The sequence below is a fragment of the Bufo bufo genome, chromosome 3 (genome assembly GCF_905171765.1).
Source record: "Bufo bufo chromosome 3, aBufBuf1.1, whole genome shotgun sequence".
In the NCBI taxonomy this organism is placed as follows: Eukaryota; Metazoa; Chordata; class Amphibia; order Anura; family Bufonidae; genus Bufo; species Bufo bufo.
Genome location: NC_053391.1, coordinates 548424835 through 548441781, shown reverse-complemented (window position 1 = coordinate 548441781; position 16947 = coordinate 548424835). Strand labels below are relative to the sequence as shown.

At 48.3% G+C, this 16947-nt stretch overlaps 1 protein-coding gene across 1 annotated transcript in view; it reads left to right on the top strand.

Annotated features, from left to right (window-relative positions):
- NUFIP1 (nuclear FMR1 interacting protein 1) overlaps positions 1 to 16695 on the top strand; it is a 34537-nt gene extending 17842 nt beyond the window's left edge. The window contains exons 6-10 of the mRNA XM_040425430.1: positions 3159 to 3251; positions 3663 to 3889; positions 5217 to 5342; positions 5815 to 6062; positions 15534 to 16695. Coding sequence (XP_040281364.1) covers positions 3159 to 3251; positions 3663 to 3889; positions 5217 to 5342; positions 5815 to 6062; positions 15534 to 15866 — 1027 coding nt within the window. The 3' untranslated portion in view covers positions 15867 to 16695. The remainder of the gene's footprint in view (positions 1 to 3158; positions 3252 to 3662; positions 3890 to 5216; positions 5343 to 5814; positions 6063 to 15533) is intronic.
- The last annotated feature ends 252 nt before the right edge of the window (positions 16696 to 16947 follow it).

Genomic DNA, 16947 nt, shown 5'->3' with positions numbered 1-16947 from the left:
ACCCTATCGACTACAGTGGGAACCCACAGGAATTCAGCCGCTTTCCTTCAGAAATGCTAGCTTTTAGCCAGAAAAAATCCTGCATACATGTCTTTTTGTTTGGCCAAAATATTTATGCTGAAAAGTGTCCGGGTCCTCATGCGATTCCATTGTAGTCAATTGGATCCAGTGGAGCGCCGGCCTATCTGCCTACGCCAGATCCAGTGAACTCTGACAGGCTGCTCCTTTGCTAGAACAGCCTGCCTTAGTTCACAATGGAGATGTGAACGTAGCCTGATTTGCTCTCAGCGGCACATATAGCCCTAAAGCTATAAAGTCCAAGGGCAGACAAATAAGTGGGGGAATACTTCATTTTGGATAAAGTTTCCTCAAATGATCCCCCCCCCCCCCCCCCCATCTAGTATCAGGGAGGTATGTAGAGGTAATAATTCTGATAAGAGATTATAGTAATAAGTAGAAGTGTCTGATTTTCGGTCTGACTCGCTGTTGATACAAAACTAATAGTTTTTCCTTTGTGATCCAGAAACGGTGGTTGTCATAGAAATCTGCAATGCAGGCTAAACATCTGACCGTGTAATGACCCGCTCTCTGGGATGAGTGCCTACTCCAAGCAATGAACAAGCAATTGTTTTTTGGATAATTTAAGCCCTTTCTTCTGTCTGCAAGGCTAAAGTTAATGCCATGTCTCCGGCTATTTGGCAGATAGGTTAGAACGAAACGCAGCCAACGTCTTTACTGTCTGTAGTCCTGCCTCCATTTACAGATGATGAACTGTTCTGTAAGCCTTGATGCTGCCCTCTAACGTTTGGAAATACCAAAAATTGCAGGGAAAATGCATGTTCATGGGTTTCTCATTAGCTTCTGTGATGAAGGAAGAAATGAGATGATCAAACCATTTTGGTACATTGTAAACACCAGGCTCTTTGGCACCGATGCCCCTCGGACATGGCCTTTTCTGGCCGATCATCTGGCAATATGCAAGTGCAGTTGGTGGGATCTCAATAAATAGACCCTAATGATGTAAAGGCCTATTATGTCACATGGAGAAACCTTTGCTTTAACACTGATTAATTTCATAATGGTTAAAATGAGGTTTCCTGTTTTATGAAAAGCTGTACGTTCAGCTTCATTTTACTTTGTCACTGGGCTTTCAACTAAGGCTACTTTCACCCTCGCGTTTGGTGCGGGTCCGTCATGGATCTGCACAGACTGATCCGTTCAGCTAATACAACCGTCTGCATCTGTTCAGAACCGATCCGTTTGTATTATCTTTAAAATAGCCAAAACAGATCTGTCTTGAACACCATTGAAAGTCAATGGGGGACGGATCCGTTTTCTATTGTGTCAGTGAAAACGGATCTGTCCCCATTGACTTACATTGTGTGTCAGGACGGATCCGTTTGGCTCAGTTTTGTAGGAAGGACACTTATCCCCTAGTCTTTGTAACATCTCAGTGTGAATGCCCTTTGCAGAATTTCCCTGGAGAAACAAAAACGTCATGACGGCCCGTAACTCCACAGACATGGGACTTCCTTGTGCCTCTGCCATCTGAGGTTCTACCTGAAATTAAAAATAGTTATAACAATTGTAAACATCTGATATTTGCACAGTTACATAACAAGATATCAAGCTTTCATATGGTACCAAATTCATTTTTCAATTCCAACTGGAAGGGGGCAAAGCCAGGAACTTCTCAGCATCCCCTCGTAAAACATGTCCTATTCTTCTCCCTTTTGCAGACAAGAATAGCCAATTCTAGAAGGGAGTGAGAAAACTGCGGCATGCACACCTGTATTTTGTGGATCTGTGGTTTGCGGACATCCGTGTTGAATCCGTGTTTCACGGATCATTAGGAAGAAATACTTTGAAAATTATTTTTTAGCTGTGCAGGGTCAGTGAAACACGGATGGCACACTGACAGCAAAAAACGGACACACGGACCCAACACTGATCCCACACGGATGCATCACTGACCACCTTCTCACGGATTTGAACACGGACACAGATGTGTGAATGAGGCTTTAGGGAGCATTCACACGACCGTGTGAAGCTCGTGCCCGTGCTGTGGACCGCAAATTGCGGTCCGCTAAGCACGGGCACTTGCTGTGTGGCAACCGTATAGGGATTGCGGCCCCATTCACTTGAATGGGTCCGCGATCCCTCCGTTCCGCAAAAAGATAGAGCAAGCTCTATCTTTTTGCGGTGCGGAAGAACGGTACCTCAGAAAGCACTCTGTAGTGCTTCCGTAAGGTTCCGTTCCGCATCTCCGGATTTGCGGACCCATTGAAATAAATGGGTCCGCATCCGTGATGCAGAATGCCCACGGAACGGTGCTCGTGTATTGCGAATCCGCAAATGCGGTCCGTAATACGGGCACGGGCTCACACGGTCGTGTGAATGCTCCCTTAGGCTGGGTTCACACTTGAGCGTTTTACAGCGCGTTCAAACGCGCTGTAAAACGCTCAACACATGAAAACCAATGCTTCCCTATGGCCCTGGTTCTCACTTGAGCGTTTTACAGCGCTGAAAAACGCGCTGTAAAACGCCCTACGCTCAAACAAGTACTTGAGCTTCTTTGGGGCGTTTTGACGCGCGTTTGTGGCCATAGGACATTGCAGTCAATCACACAAACGCGCGTCAAACGCGCGTTTACTATTGCAAAAAACGCTCGTCAAAAACGCGCGTTAAACGCGCATATCAAAGACGCTCAGGTCTGAACCCAGCCTTAGTCTGTGTTTTCTCTGTATGAGACCCTGCACTTATGTCCTTTGACTGCAAACTATAATTTATTTTAATTTGCTAAAGCAAACCGAGATCTTGAAAACACAGATTTGAAACAAAAAAATATTTGACTCTTCCTTAAAATTTTCTTACACAGTTATAAGGCTATGTATACGTAGGATCGGGAAACCCTTTTAATAAGCATTTTAATATTAATAATCTTGGATCCTGGGGAAAAAAATTGCAGCCAAACTTTCCTGAATCATGTTTGGTATATTTCTGCAATGTGTGGAAAGATTGTTGAGGTTTCTATGTTTCCTGAAATATCAGAATATTTTTTTTCTTTTTAAAAATGTTGTATCTGTACTGCATAGGTCTACACTTTTGTATGCTTTCTTTATTTGTATGATTATTTGTCTCACTTTTTATGTTTGCAGAAACTACCCAACTCTGCAAAACATTGCGAAGAAGACTCGGCTCCAAAAAGAAATGGAGGATCGAGGAGATGTGCTGAAAACGGCACAGTTTGGGTTTGTATCCGCTTGGTTTTGCAGTTGTCTTCTATTAGAGCTTCTTACACTGACTTTGCTGCTGCCCTTGGCTCTAACTTGTACAGTTATGTCTTGTGACATTATGGGACGTCTGCTGATGACTGTGCAATAAAACAGCATCTTCCCTCTTGTCAAAAACTGGTCATTATAGAAAAAAATGGTTTGCTAAACCAGAGAACACTTTAGGCAAGATTCAGGCCATTATGTGGCAATATTTTAGCGTCTGTATTACGATACCTTGCTCATGGTGTATAAGATTGTACAATATTTGTAGATGTTTAGAATTTCTGCAGTTGTCGTTGTGCCGCTCTTAGTCTTGACATCAGCTATTGTATTATCTTGGTTTTTGCCTTTGACTTGTACTTTCTGAAACTCTGTCTATACCTGCAGTAAGATGAAGGGAATGAGGAATGGTCCAGCTGGGGCCAGGGATAAAATGTCTTGGAAAAATCAAAGACGTGCAAGGAAGATGAGAAAAGAATTAAATGAATCTGCAAAACAGGGAGGGCCAGCCAAACCAGACCTAAAATCGGTAGAGCCTTCCAAGGAACCACTGACCAGTCAGAGTAATAAGCGGACTGTGAACCCACTAGACATGCTTGCTGGCAGTGACCCAGGTATCAGTGTTTTGTCATGTGTTATTTTTTATTTTTTTTGGAGGGGGGGGGGGGTGTTTGCTTATATCATGGCAAATGTTATGCTGTGCCTATAGGCTAGTGATGGCTAACCTCCAGCACTCCAGCTGTGGTGAAACTGCAACTCCCAGCATGCTTCATTCATTTCTGTGCAGCCAAGCAAATGTGCATCTTGGGAGTTGTAGTTTTACCACATCTGGAGTGCTAAAGGTTAGCCATCACAGCTGTAGGCTATGTCCTTCTTTGCAATATTTTTTATGTGTGTCTATAGCTTATTGGTGGCCCATCTGTCTCCATAGTAACAGACTACAAACAAACCCTGTGTAGTCTGATCTTGAAGTTCATCACTCCCTTCCATTCATGTTTTTCCTGATGCCTTGCTAACTTATTAAATGTGTGTTAGTACTCGAATAGTGGTGCCTTCCCTTTCATCTTTTTCCTGGAGGATAACTTTAATTTGCGTCAAGATTTACAGTTAAGGTAACCTGTCACCATAAATGTAGGCTACAGGCAGCAGGTTATAGAGCAGGAGAAGCTGATTGATATATAGTTTTATGGGAAAAGATTCAGTAAAACATTTAACATTGTAAACTTGCTCATTTAAATCCCTGTTCATTCTGGTCTTTGAAGTCAAGGAAGCGGTCCTATCAGTGAGTGTGTATACAGAGAGCTGTCAATCATGGATTGGGCTCATGCACATGGCCAGAGCTGTTTTTGTAGTCTGCAAATTACGGATCCTCAAAACTGCAGCCATTTTTTTTTTTTTCCCCACTTCTTCACAAATGTTCTATGCTTGTCCGCAAAATGGAGAAGAATAGGACATGTTCTCAATTTATATTTTATTTTTTTGCGGGGCACGTAGCAGATGTACATATGTGGAAAGCAACACAGCATGCTATCCACATCTTCTGAAGTGAATGGGCCCGCATCCGATCCGCAAAAAAAGTCGTGTATTCACACACAGCGGTTGAGGTTTGGTTAAAGCCATTGCACAGATAAAAAAAAATATATAAAAATATCGAAAAATTTCAGTTAGCTATAAACATCTTTTGTTTCTTTAAAAAGATGACCAAGATCAGTCTGCTTCACAGCCCCGATTTTCAACCATTGTCCTTGTCATTGAGAGCTGTTGAGGTGCTACTCAGTCCTCCCCCTGGGATGCCAATATGTTGGAGTTGTCTGGCTAATCACTTGGGTTTGAACTATTATTGGACTTTTCTCATTTTACTTTGTATATTTCTGGTTATTACAATATTGGGATGTTTATATTGAGGATTTCTTGTGACTTTGTTCTCATTTCTTCTTGTAGAATCTGACAGTGGTGGAGAGCCAGCGCCCACTGGCTTAACCGTCATACCAAAGCAGGTAACCGCTGGCCTCAGCAGACTTATGTCCAGCTACGGGAGTGCATCTGAAAGTGACAGTGAGCCTGAGGGTGAGTAGATATTATCCACTTGTGCACACTGGCTACAGGTGTTGTATCTGTCCGTTATACTTTTCTTTCCTTTTATGATTCGCTCCTGATTTTTACTTGCATGGATTCATCAGGAAACATAACATAATAACAATTGTATGATGGAATAATTGGTGATTTAGGATTTGCAGGCTGTCATGTTTAAATATTTGTTTGCAAATATGTTGGCTCCCTCTAGTGGACATTTTCATTTTTTTCCCCCTTGCACACAACTAGACATGAAGAATTAAAGTAAATCTGTAACCCTACTTTTCATGACCATGCTAGTGATAGAGAGATATATATATATATATATATATATATATATATATATATATATATATATATATATATATATATATATCTCTCTATCTCTCTATCTCTCTATCTCTATCTCTATCTCTATTTACCAGTCATTTATCTGTATTGGTCACTCTTGTGATTCCTATTTCAGAGCTGCCAATTAAGAAGGTAACCATGGCCTTAGAAGAAAATAAGCAGATATTGGAAGCACTTGAGCAGGGTATGGACGCCAAGCCTGTAAATGGGAAAGCTGAGAACGCTTCGAATGTGGCAAACACAGACTCCTGCATTGCTGCTTTGCATCCAAAAATTCTTCATAATAAAGTCCACCCCAAAAAAGGCCATAAGAATTCAAAGAAACTGGTTTGCGCAAGGAGTCGGCCTACGCTGCTGGAAATGGTAAGAAGAAAAAATAATTGTATAAATACTGGTTGTAAGAGGAAGTTTTTTTTTCATGGCAGCCACTTAGGACACGTCTTTAAACCTTTCACTGCCAGGGGTGTTTTGGACATTTTGCACCTCTAGTAGCCAGGACAATTGTCACAGTTTTGACTTCTGCAAATAAAACTTAAATTCCAAAATAAACCCTCACACCCATATATTTTCTGAGACACCCAGTCAGAATGCCATTTTGACTCCTTAATACAATTTTCTGTCTAGATGTACCATGTTTTTGGACTATAAGATGCACTGGACCATAAGATGCACCTAAGATATAGAACAGGAAAATAATAAAAAAAAGAGCCCTCTAAGGTCCATCAGACCTCAGATCAAACCCACATCAGACCCCCATTTCTCCTTAGATCAGACCCCTAAGTTCCATGAGGCAAACAAAATGAATTTACGTCTCCTGCTCCAGACCACTCCCTGGTCTTCTTCCGGGACCTTTGCTGCACCTGTGACCTGACATTTTAACAGCATCAGGTCATAATGTGTAGCTATGTGAACTACGTCCTGACGCTGTACACAATCAGGGCACAATCAGTGCAGAGTGGAGCTGTGAGTACAGCCAGCATAACGCTTCACTCACCGCTCCCTGCATACTAATGAGTTCTTCCATAATGCAAGCGATCATTAGCGTTCGCACTATAAGACACACTGTCATTCCCCTCCCCCTTGCTTTTGTCTTATAGTCCAAAAAATATGGTAATTTTTCTTTCAAAAAATTGCATAAAAGTTAATTTCTCGCCCATATTCCTTGGGGGACACAGGAAACCATGGGTATAGCTCTGCTCCCTAGGAGGCGTGACACTAAGCGAAAGCTGTAAGCCCCTCCTCCATCAGCTATACCCTTCAGCCTGGAGAAGAGACTGCCAGTTTTTGCTTAGTGTCCAAGGAGGCAAGACACCCCCTGCTTATGCAGGGTTGTTATCCTATGATTTTTATTTTTACGTTATTTGTTGTTTTTAATTCGTTTTTTTTTTTTTCTACCTACAGGGACAACAGAGGCGCATTAGACCCCTCTGTTTCTCCCGGGGTTGAGTTGCGCCAGTGCCGGTAATTCCGCACTGCCGCCTCCCCCACAGAAGACAAGGTGGACCAGGGCAGCCTCGCTCCCCTGCGTCCCGCCAGCTCAGGGTCGCCCGCACGCCAAGTCCCTCCCCCGGCTTCCTGCCACTGCGGTGCCAGGAGCTGAAGGGGCGACCCCCGCTGGATGGACTGAGGGCGAAGACAGCGTATGGTGAGAGTGGCTGCTCCAGCCTCCCCTTCCTCCCTCCCACCGCTGCTACCAACATGGCCACTGTTACATGGCCACTGCTACATTGTCCCACCGCCCAATCCCGGACAACCCCCCGACCACCCCCCCCCCCCCCCCCCCGCATATCGGGGCGTTACCGGGCTTAGTTGGAGGGCAGTTTATCTGGGCAAGTCCTAGAACGCTGCCTTACAGGGGACGGCTGCAGACAAGCAAGCCGTCTGCTACATCTAGGCGCGGTGGGAGCCGTTTTCCTGGCATGAACAGCGCCATTTCATGGCCGGCACTTCAACATCCTTGGGGGTTAAAATCATTTTGCCGCGCGCGCGCGGCTCTGCTTCGGCTTCAGCGCGGCAGAGGGGGGGGGCGGAGCTTCCTTACACATTCAGCTCCGTGCTGCTGCGCTCCGCTACTTCCGGGTTCATCTCTCTGCCGTGCGATCCTGAAGCCATTCAGCTCCGTGCTGCTGCCTCTCCTCCACAGCCTCCTCAGTCTGTTCCCCTTACAGCTGCCGCTTGTATCATCCGGGTCTGGTAGGACTGTTTAACCCCCTCCGTGCCACAGTACTGTTGCTTGGTTCTCACTTTAAGTGCAACATCTTTCCACCATGTCAGACCCTTCTGCAGCCGCCAAGCCATGGTACCATGCCTGTACTGCTTGTAGGGAACCCTTTCCCCGGGGGCAGTCTGATCCGCACTGTACTGCATGCCGAGCTCCACCGCAGCCTCAGTCGCCCGCTGTGTCGCTCCCTGCTTCCTCTGACCCGCCTGACTGGGCTAGATCCCTGTCCCAGGCCGTGGAAAGCCTCACTCATGTCGTGGGCCGCCTAATAGACAGGCCACCTACCCCGCAGGACGCCACTCTGACTGTCGCGCCCTCCGGGTCCACTGCTTCTGCCGCTGCAGCGGGTTCACCCTCTCCTAGTGACCCCTCCCGAGCTAGGCACTCTCAGAAGCGTATTAGAGTAGAGCGAGCCTCCTCCTCTGAGGCCTCGCTCTCTCCGCCACGCGTGCGCACCCAGACGGGCCTCTCCTCTCCAAAGGATTCGCTCTCTGAAGGTGAATTGGCGGCTTCAGATTTGGAAATGGACTCGGCCCTGCCGTCCAAGCTAGCCTCAGCGATGGGTCAACTCATCTCTGATATTCGTGACACCTTTAAGGTGCAGGATGACCCCCCTAGCTCGGACGCAGCTAGCGTCTCCTTTATCAGACCCAGGCAGGCCTCAAAAGTCTTTCCAATCCACTCTGATTTCTCCTCCGTGGTGTCTAAGGCTTGGGCTCGCCCGGACGCCCGTTTTGTCAACCCAAAGAAGCTGGACATTTGCTATCCTTTTCCAGCCGATGTCGTGGCCACCTGGTCTTCCCCACCCAAGGTGGACCCCCCTGTGGCCCGGCTGTCAAAGAACACGGCCATCCCTGTTCCCGACGGGTCCTCTCTTCAGTCAGCGGAGGACCGTCGCATGGAGACCCTGTCCAAGGGCATTTTTGCTGCCTCCGGTTCTGCCCTCAGACCGGTTTTTGCCTCTGCTTGGGCAGGGAAAGCAATCTCTGCTTGGGGTGCGCAGCTGGAACAGGAGTTGGACTCGGACATCCCCATCCAGGACCTACGTTCCTTGGCCCAGCTTATTATTCGGGCCGGGAATTTTGTCTGTGAGGCCTCCCTTGATGCGGGAGCCCTTATTGCACGCTCCTCCGCCCTGGCAGTTGCCGTCAGGAGGGAGCTCTGGCTGAAGGTCTGGAAAGCGGACGCTGCCTCCAAACGTTCCTTGGCGGGGCTACCGTTTGCGGGTTCCCGCCTTTTCGGGGTCCGCTTAGACGAACTTATTTCAGAGGCCACGGGTGGTAAAAGCACCCATCTTCCTCAACCCCAAGCCAGGGGCGCCCCCCGCGGACGCCCTGGTGCGTCTCGTTTTCGGTCCTCCCGCAGGGCCTCTGGGGCTCCCACCACAGCTGCCGCTTCGGCTCCTCCCCAGGACAAGCGTAGGAAGCCGTTTTTTCGGGCGCAGCCCTCCTGGCGCAAGCCGCAGGCTGCCCGCACACCCGCAGCAAAACAGTCCTCTGCCTGAAGGCGCGCCCCCACCCACCCGGGTGGGGGGCCGGCTCCTCCTTTTCAAGGACGTCTGGATGGCTCACGTCTCCGACGCCTGGGCCCTCGAAATTGTGTCCTCCGGATACAAAATCGAATTTGCATCCTTCCCTCCGGATCGGTTCTTTCGCTCCCGCCCCACGCGAGACCCGAAAGGCGCGGCTGCGTTCTCCGCGGCCGTTCAAGCCTTACTGGACAGGGGGGTGATTACCCCCGTTCCTCTAGAGGAAAGATTCCAAGGGTTCTACTCGAACCTCTTTGTAGTTCCCAAGAAGGGAGGTTCGGTGCGGCCCATTTTGGACCTCAAAAAGCTCAACCGTTTTCTCCTCCTTCGACTGTTTCGGATGGAGTCCCTCCGCTCCGCGGTGGCTTCCCTGGAGCAGGGAGATTTTATGTCTTCCATCGATATACAGGATGCCTACCTCCATGTTCCGGTAGCCCAGTGTCACCATCGCTTCCTTCGATTCGCCGTGGGGGACCTCCACTTCCAATTTGTCGCCCTTCCCTTTGGGCTGGCAACAGCCCCCCGGGTGTTCACCAAGGTCCTGGCCCCGGTTTTAGCCTTACTCCGTTCCAGGGGTGTTTTTCTGCTACCGTACTTGGACGATATCCTCATCAAGGCTCCGTCCCTTTCTCAAGCGGTTGCCAGCGTGGATCTCACTCTAGAGACTCTGGCGAGGTTCGGTTGGGTCATCAACTTCCCCAAGTCCTCCCTTCCCCCCTCCAGACAACTCGTCTTCCTGGGAATGCTTTTAGACACGGGAGCGGCGGAGGTACGTCTTCCCTCGGAAAAACGTCTGATCCTCCGTGGGGCGGTTCGGGGTCTCCTTCTCCACCGTCGACCGTCCTTCCGCTTCTGCATGCGGGTATTGGGGCAGATGGTTGCCTGCTTCGAGGCGATCCCATTTGCGCAGTTTCACTCCCGCCCTCTCCAACGGGCGATCCTCTCCTCCTGGGACAAATCGCCGCAGTCTCTGGATCACCCCTTCCATCTTTCGCCTCCGGTGCGGTCATCTCTCCGCTGGTGGTTACAGTCCCCTCTTCTGGGCAGGTCTTTTCTGCCACTCAACTGGTTGGTGGTTACAACCGATGCCAGTCTCTCGGGCTGGGGAGGCGTGTTTCCTCCCCGATCCGTCCAGGGCATTTGGTCTCCATCGGAGTCCAAACTCTCGATCAATGTCCTGGAACTGAGAGCGGCCCTTCTGTCTCTACGACACTGGACTCATCTGCTGAAGGGTCATCCAGTTCGTGTACAATCAGACAACGCCACGGCCGTGGCGTACATAAACCACCAGGGGGGCACTCGCAGCGCTGCGGGAGGTCACCAGCATTCTCCGTTGGGCGGAAGCCCACGTCCCGGCCCTATCTGCAATTTTTATTCCAGGGGTGGACAATTGGGCGGCGGACTTCCTCAGTCGCACCACCGTCGACCCCGGCGAGTGGTCTCTTCACCCGGAGGTATTCGAGGCCATTTGCCTTCGTTGGGGCATACCGGACGTGGACCTCATGGCCTCAAAATTCAATCACAAGGTCCCCGCCTATCTGTCCAGGGCCAGGGATCCGGGAGCTTGCGGAGCCGACGCCCTCGTTCTTCCTTGGCGAGGCTTCGCGCGCCCATACATATTCCCTCCCATCCCTCTCCTGCCCAAGGTCCTTCGGAAGATCGCGGCGGAAGGCGTCTCGGTGATTCTGGTCGCTCCGGACTGGCCCCGCCGGTCTTGGTATGCCGACCTCATGCTACTCCTGGCAGACGCGCCCTGGCCGCTGCCCGCCAGGGAAGATCTTCTCTCTCAGGGACCGATCTTCCACCCGCGTTTAGGGACCCTACGTTTGACGGCGTGGTTGTTGAGACCACCGTCCTGACACGTAGGGGTTTTTCTGCGGACGTCGTCCGCACCATGATCCGCGCCCGTAAGCCGTCCTCTTCTAGGATCTATTATAGGACCTGGAGGACTTTTTTAGGGTTCTGTGCCGATCTGGGGATTCCTCCGCTCCGCTTTTCTCTCCCCACCGTTTTGTCCTTCCTGCAGAGCGGACTGGCCCAAGGTCTAGGCCTTAGTTCTTTGAAGGTTCAGGTATCTGCGCTGTCCATTTTGTTTCAGCGCCCACTGGCCCCCCTTGGTCCTGTCAAGACCTTCCTTCAGGGCGTGGCTCACGCGGTTCCCCCGTATCGCCCTCCGGTACCGCCCTGGGACCTGAACCTGGTTCTCTCAGCGCTCCAGGCTTCTCCTTTCGAGCCTCTGCGGACGGTTTTCCTTGCGACTTCTGTCCTGCAAGGTTATTTTCCTTGTAGCCATCACCTCTCTTCGGAGGGTGTCCGAATTGGCTGCACTCTCCTGTCTGGAACCCTTCCTAGTGTTCCACCAGGACAAGGTGGTTCTTCGTCCGGTCCCTTCCTTCCTTCCTAAGGTGGTCTCCGCCTTTCATCTGAACGAGGACATCGTTCTCCCCTCTTTGTGTCCTTCCCCTTCCCATCCGCGGGAGAGGAAGCTTCATCGCCTGGACGTTGTCAGGGCGCTCAAGATTTACCTGGAAGTAACCAGCTCTTTCAGGCATACTGACTCGCTCTTTGTGGTCCCGGAAGGGTCGCGCAGAGGGATGGCGGCATCCAAAGTTGCTATCGCCCGTTTTGTCAAGATGGCTGTTACTGAGGCTTATCTCGCCATGGGCAGGGTTCCTCCCCTTGGTGTTACCGCTCACTCCACTAGAGCGGTCGGGGCTTCCTGGGCTCAGAGAAATCGGGCTTCTTCGGAGCAGATTTGCAAGGCGGCCACTTGGTCCTCCTTGCACACCTTCACCAAGTTCTACAGGGTGCATACTCATGCGTCGGCTGACGCTGCTTTAGGCCGTCTGGTGTTGCAGGCGGCAGTTGATTGATGCCTCTGGTGTTGGTCTAGTTTGTTCTGGTCCCTCCCTTCTGGGACTGCTCTGGAACGTCCCATGGTTTCCTGTGTCCCCCAAGGAATATGGGCGAGAAAAGGAGACTTTTGTATTACTTACCAGTAAAGTCTCTTTCTCGCTCTTCCTTGGGGGACACAGCACCCGCCCTTCATTGGGTTACAGTTGTGGTTCCGGCTTGGTTGCCCCCGTTGGGGCTCGACAGTTCTTTTTCCGGTTGGTGGTTATCTTTCACTACTTGGACACGCAACTGGCAGTCTCTTCTCCAGGCTGAAGGGTATAGCTGATGGAGGAGGGGCTTACAGCTTTCGCTTAGTGTCACGCCTCCTAGGGAGCAGAGCTATACCCATGGTTTCCTGTGTCCCCCAAGGAAGAGCGAGAAAGAGACTTTACTGGTAAGTAATACAAAAGTCTCCTTATTAGTGGGTGCAAGTGTGACTCAAGCAAAAAGTTATATGGACCCCCACCTCCTATAAACATAAAAGTTCAGCATTTGCAGAGTTAATACATATAACTTAGAGCTCCATAACCCCGGTTCTTATGAGAGGTCCGTGTTTTGCATTTATAATATGGGCACAAAAAAGCCCCAGTATTTAAACACCTGTCTGAAAAGTGGCTGAATAGTGTTTTTTTTTGTTTTTTTTACTAAGGTAATTTTTATATCTTTTCCATCTGTTAGAAATTTTACATATTCCTCTAGTTCTAATCGTTAACACTATTACTGCAGCGTATAACGGGTATCGCTAGCGGTCTGTATATTTCACTCTATTGATCATGTGTGGACAAATTAGGGACAGTGTAAAATGTAAATGTGATATGTTTAGTGCAACTTATTTGGTGCTGTGATCCAGATGCTGGTTAATGTCTGGGCCATGGCTTCAATAAACTGCCTAATTGGGCGCAGAAGGGTGATTGGATGAGAAAAGCGGTCATCTACTCTCTCCTTTTCTGGAAAAAGTAAGAGAATCCCCATATGTGACAGTCAGATTCTGAGTGAGAAGGGGATTGATAATATGCAGAGAAGTCCATATTTTCCTCCCCCTGGAGGTCATCTACAGTTAGACAGGGAGTGAGAAGGATCTATGTGTCTCCTCCCCTCCTGCAGCTTGTCAGCACGCCTCGCCCATTGCTTCTCCTGTGTGTCTCCTCCCCTCCTGCAGCTTGTCAGCACGCCTCGCCCATTGCTTCTCCTGTGTGTCTCCTCCCCTCCTGCAGCTTGTCAGCACGCCTCGCCCATTGCTTCTCCTGTGTGTCTCCTCCCCTCCTGCAGCTTGTCAGCACGCCTCGCCCATTGCTTCTCCTGTGTGTCTCCTCCCCTCCTGCAGCTTGTCAGCACGCCTCGCCCATTGCTTCTCCTGTGTGTCTCCTCCCCTCCTGCAGCTTGTCAGCACGCCTCGCCCATTGCTTCATCGTGGCATATCTCAGGCTGTGTAGCAGTGAGAGATGTGAGCGTGGTCTTGGTGTTCTGTCTGTTATGTGTCCATTGCTAGAGGTCACACATGCTGAGTAGCTAATTCCCACCATCCACATCCTCTTGTACATGGGCAGAGTGATTCATGTTGTTGTACAGGCCAGCTTCTCAACACTGCTGGGTACATTAGGTGGGCGTTCTGAGAGGGAATCAAAAGAGAAGCACAGTAACAAGTATGTAATAACAATATCCAGATTCTTACATACATACGTCTATGGCATGTCCACTTAACTCTCTTCATTCACTTCTTACTTTGGTTATAGAAAATAATGAAGTGAGTGGTGACTATGCCATAACTGTTGAGGTGGGACCACCCATTTAATAGCATTATGGGCTAAGGCTACTTTCACACCAGCGTTTTTGCTGAATCAGTCATGGATCAGCAAAAACGCTTCCGTCATAATACAACCGTCTGCATCCGTTCTGAACAGATCCGGTTGTTTTATCTCTAAAATAGCCAAGACTGATACGTCTCTAAAACCATTGTGTCCGAGAAAACGGATCCGCCACCATTGACTTACATTTTGTGTCATGACAGATCCTTCTTGCTTCGCACCACATTGCTTGCAGCGTTATTCTGTCCGCGATGGGGACGCAACCAAATGGAACTGAATGCATTCTGGTGCACTCCGTTTCGTTCAGTTCATTTGTGCCCCGTTGACAATGAATGGGGACAAATCGGAAACGTTTTCACCCGGTATTGAGATCCTATGACGGATCTTAGTAGCAGAAAGGAAAAGAGCAGATGTGAAAGTAGCCCAAGACATGTATTTCTTACAGACACAATTTTTTTTAATGTAATTTAGAAGTTGGGAGTCCAGTTTAATTTCATTGACTACAGTTCTTAGCTCTCTATTTTATTTACTTGCACTAATCCAGCATAGATGGCTCGGGTATTGCTGTGTATTAAAAGTGGCTGGCTTGTAAAAGTCCTATGTTCTTCATGGTATTCAGATCATTATTTCCCGTCCTTTTGAGAACAGATTGTAGGGTATTTAGTGGTGTTGAACGTGGCTTTGCTAATGGCTGCTTGCGCTGTCTGTGTATGTACCTATCCAACTTTGGTATGACTGATTTGAAGCGGATGGGACCCACGTGGAAGTCCACACTCTCAGTGGAGACACTTAGTCGACGCAACTGAATGACCAGGCGGATATGGATAAAAAAAACACTTCTATTTATTTTGAAGATGACAACGCATTTCGGAGAGAACAGGGCTTCCTTTTCAAGTCTGAGGTGCCGGTGTCCAGCGGTTGCGGACGTTGGACTGCTTCCTGCGCTGCTAGGCTCAGGCCCGAGTTTTTTTTAATCCATATCAGCCTGGTCGTTCAGTTGCTCCAACGAAGTGTCTCCACTGAGGGTGTGGACTTCCACGTGGGTCCCATCCGCTTCAAATCAGTCACTTTCCTCCCAGGCAACCCCCCAAGTGAGGACCAGACGACACTGGCAGCACCGACCTCCGTTATATAACAAAACCCCACACACACTAGGGTTGTGCCTATGTTTGCCCAACCACACAAGGTGAGCCTAATTATCTTAAGTAACTTCTCCCTAACTATACATATCACCCTATGAGCGCCTCTACCCCTTTTGTTGCCCTCCTGAACTTTAGTATAAGACCTGCACCTGGGCAACTGGCTATACTGGCTTTAATATTTTAGCAGGAAACTACTTGTAAGTAACATTTTACGATAATACATTTTTTTTCTTTTCTTCCTAGTTGCTGGCCCGTGACATAAGACGTGAAAGGAACATCATTTTACAGTGCGTTAGATACGTTGTCCAGAATAACTTTTTTGACTGCCCATCGAACAGCAAGCTTCAGGTCACCAGTGAGTCTTCACCAGCAAAACCCCAAAATGTAATTGAAGAAACAGAATCCGAAGTGATAAGCAAGCAGAACAGCGAGCACACGAGTGAGCCGGCGGAGCAGACAAGTGAGCCGGCAGAGCAGAAGGCCCCTGTGGCAAGTTACTACTTTAGGCAGCTAGAACCTGTGGATGATGAGATCTGGGAGACCAATGCTAGCTGTGTTGAAACATTTGGCGTTTAAAATGTTTCAAGAATGAAGAAAGAACTATTTATTTCCTACGTTTTTTGTTATAATGCAATACTGCACTTGTTTAAAGCGGACCGGCAGGCTCTCTTCACTTGTCAGTACTTATATTCCCATTGGAATAAGGCTACGTTGACCTCTGTGTTGAAGCCTCCCGTTTTAGATAGGAAAAATAGTCCTATATGCAGCCCCAATTTTCCGGTTCGGAAGGATACAGCCCTGTTTTGTTTTTTTGTTTTTTTTCTTCATTTTTCATTTTTTTTCCATCGACAACGAAATCTGTGGTGCACATGTGAATGGAAGCTAACAATCTTTACTTACAGCGAGGTCACTCCTTCTAGAAATGTATGACTACCGGTAATTTGGCAGCTGGGTCTGTTTGCCCCTGTCCCCTCGGACACTGCCCAGTCACTGCAGAATAGTTGCTGCATCGTAGCTAAAATGTAAATTGTAAGATTATAGTTTATTACTTTGTATAAACTTTATAGTGTATATAGCAGCCTAGGAAGGTCGGAGGTAAATGGTGGATACCTGAGCACACATGGATCATGGTATCTATAGCACCTCCTGCTGGCATTGCGCAGCTATTACAATAGGTTTGGATAGCATAATTACCATGTCCTGGGTATTAATACAAGTTGTGTACAGTTTGCCTATAGCCCTATAAACTGTTTCTCTAGAGTGGAGCGCATCATATGTAACAGCATTTTTTGTACGCTGTCTGAGGTTTTCACTTCAGCCTGCTTTTAGGCAGGCCCTTATATTGATGATAATAGTTGGAAAGAATTGTACTGATGTGTTAACCTTTTGGTTAATAAAGACTCTCACTGAATGCTTTCATGTTTGATTTCACAGTTTATATGGAATGTGGGTTAAAGAGGCCCTGTCACCTCTCCTGATGTGTGTTTTAGTAACGACTTGCCTTCCCAATGTAATAACTATTCTGGATCATCTAATCTTTTGACTCTGATGTGCCATTCCTTTATTATTCCTGAATAGCCAGCAGTTTGCATTGAAGGTCCAGCTGGGTATTACCAGTGGCGGTGTGTCCATGCAGAGTCTGACACTGTCCAATCGG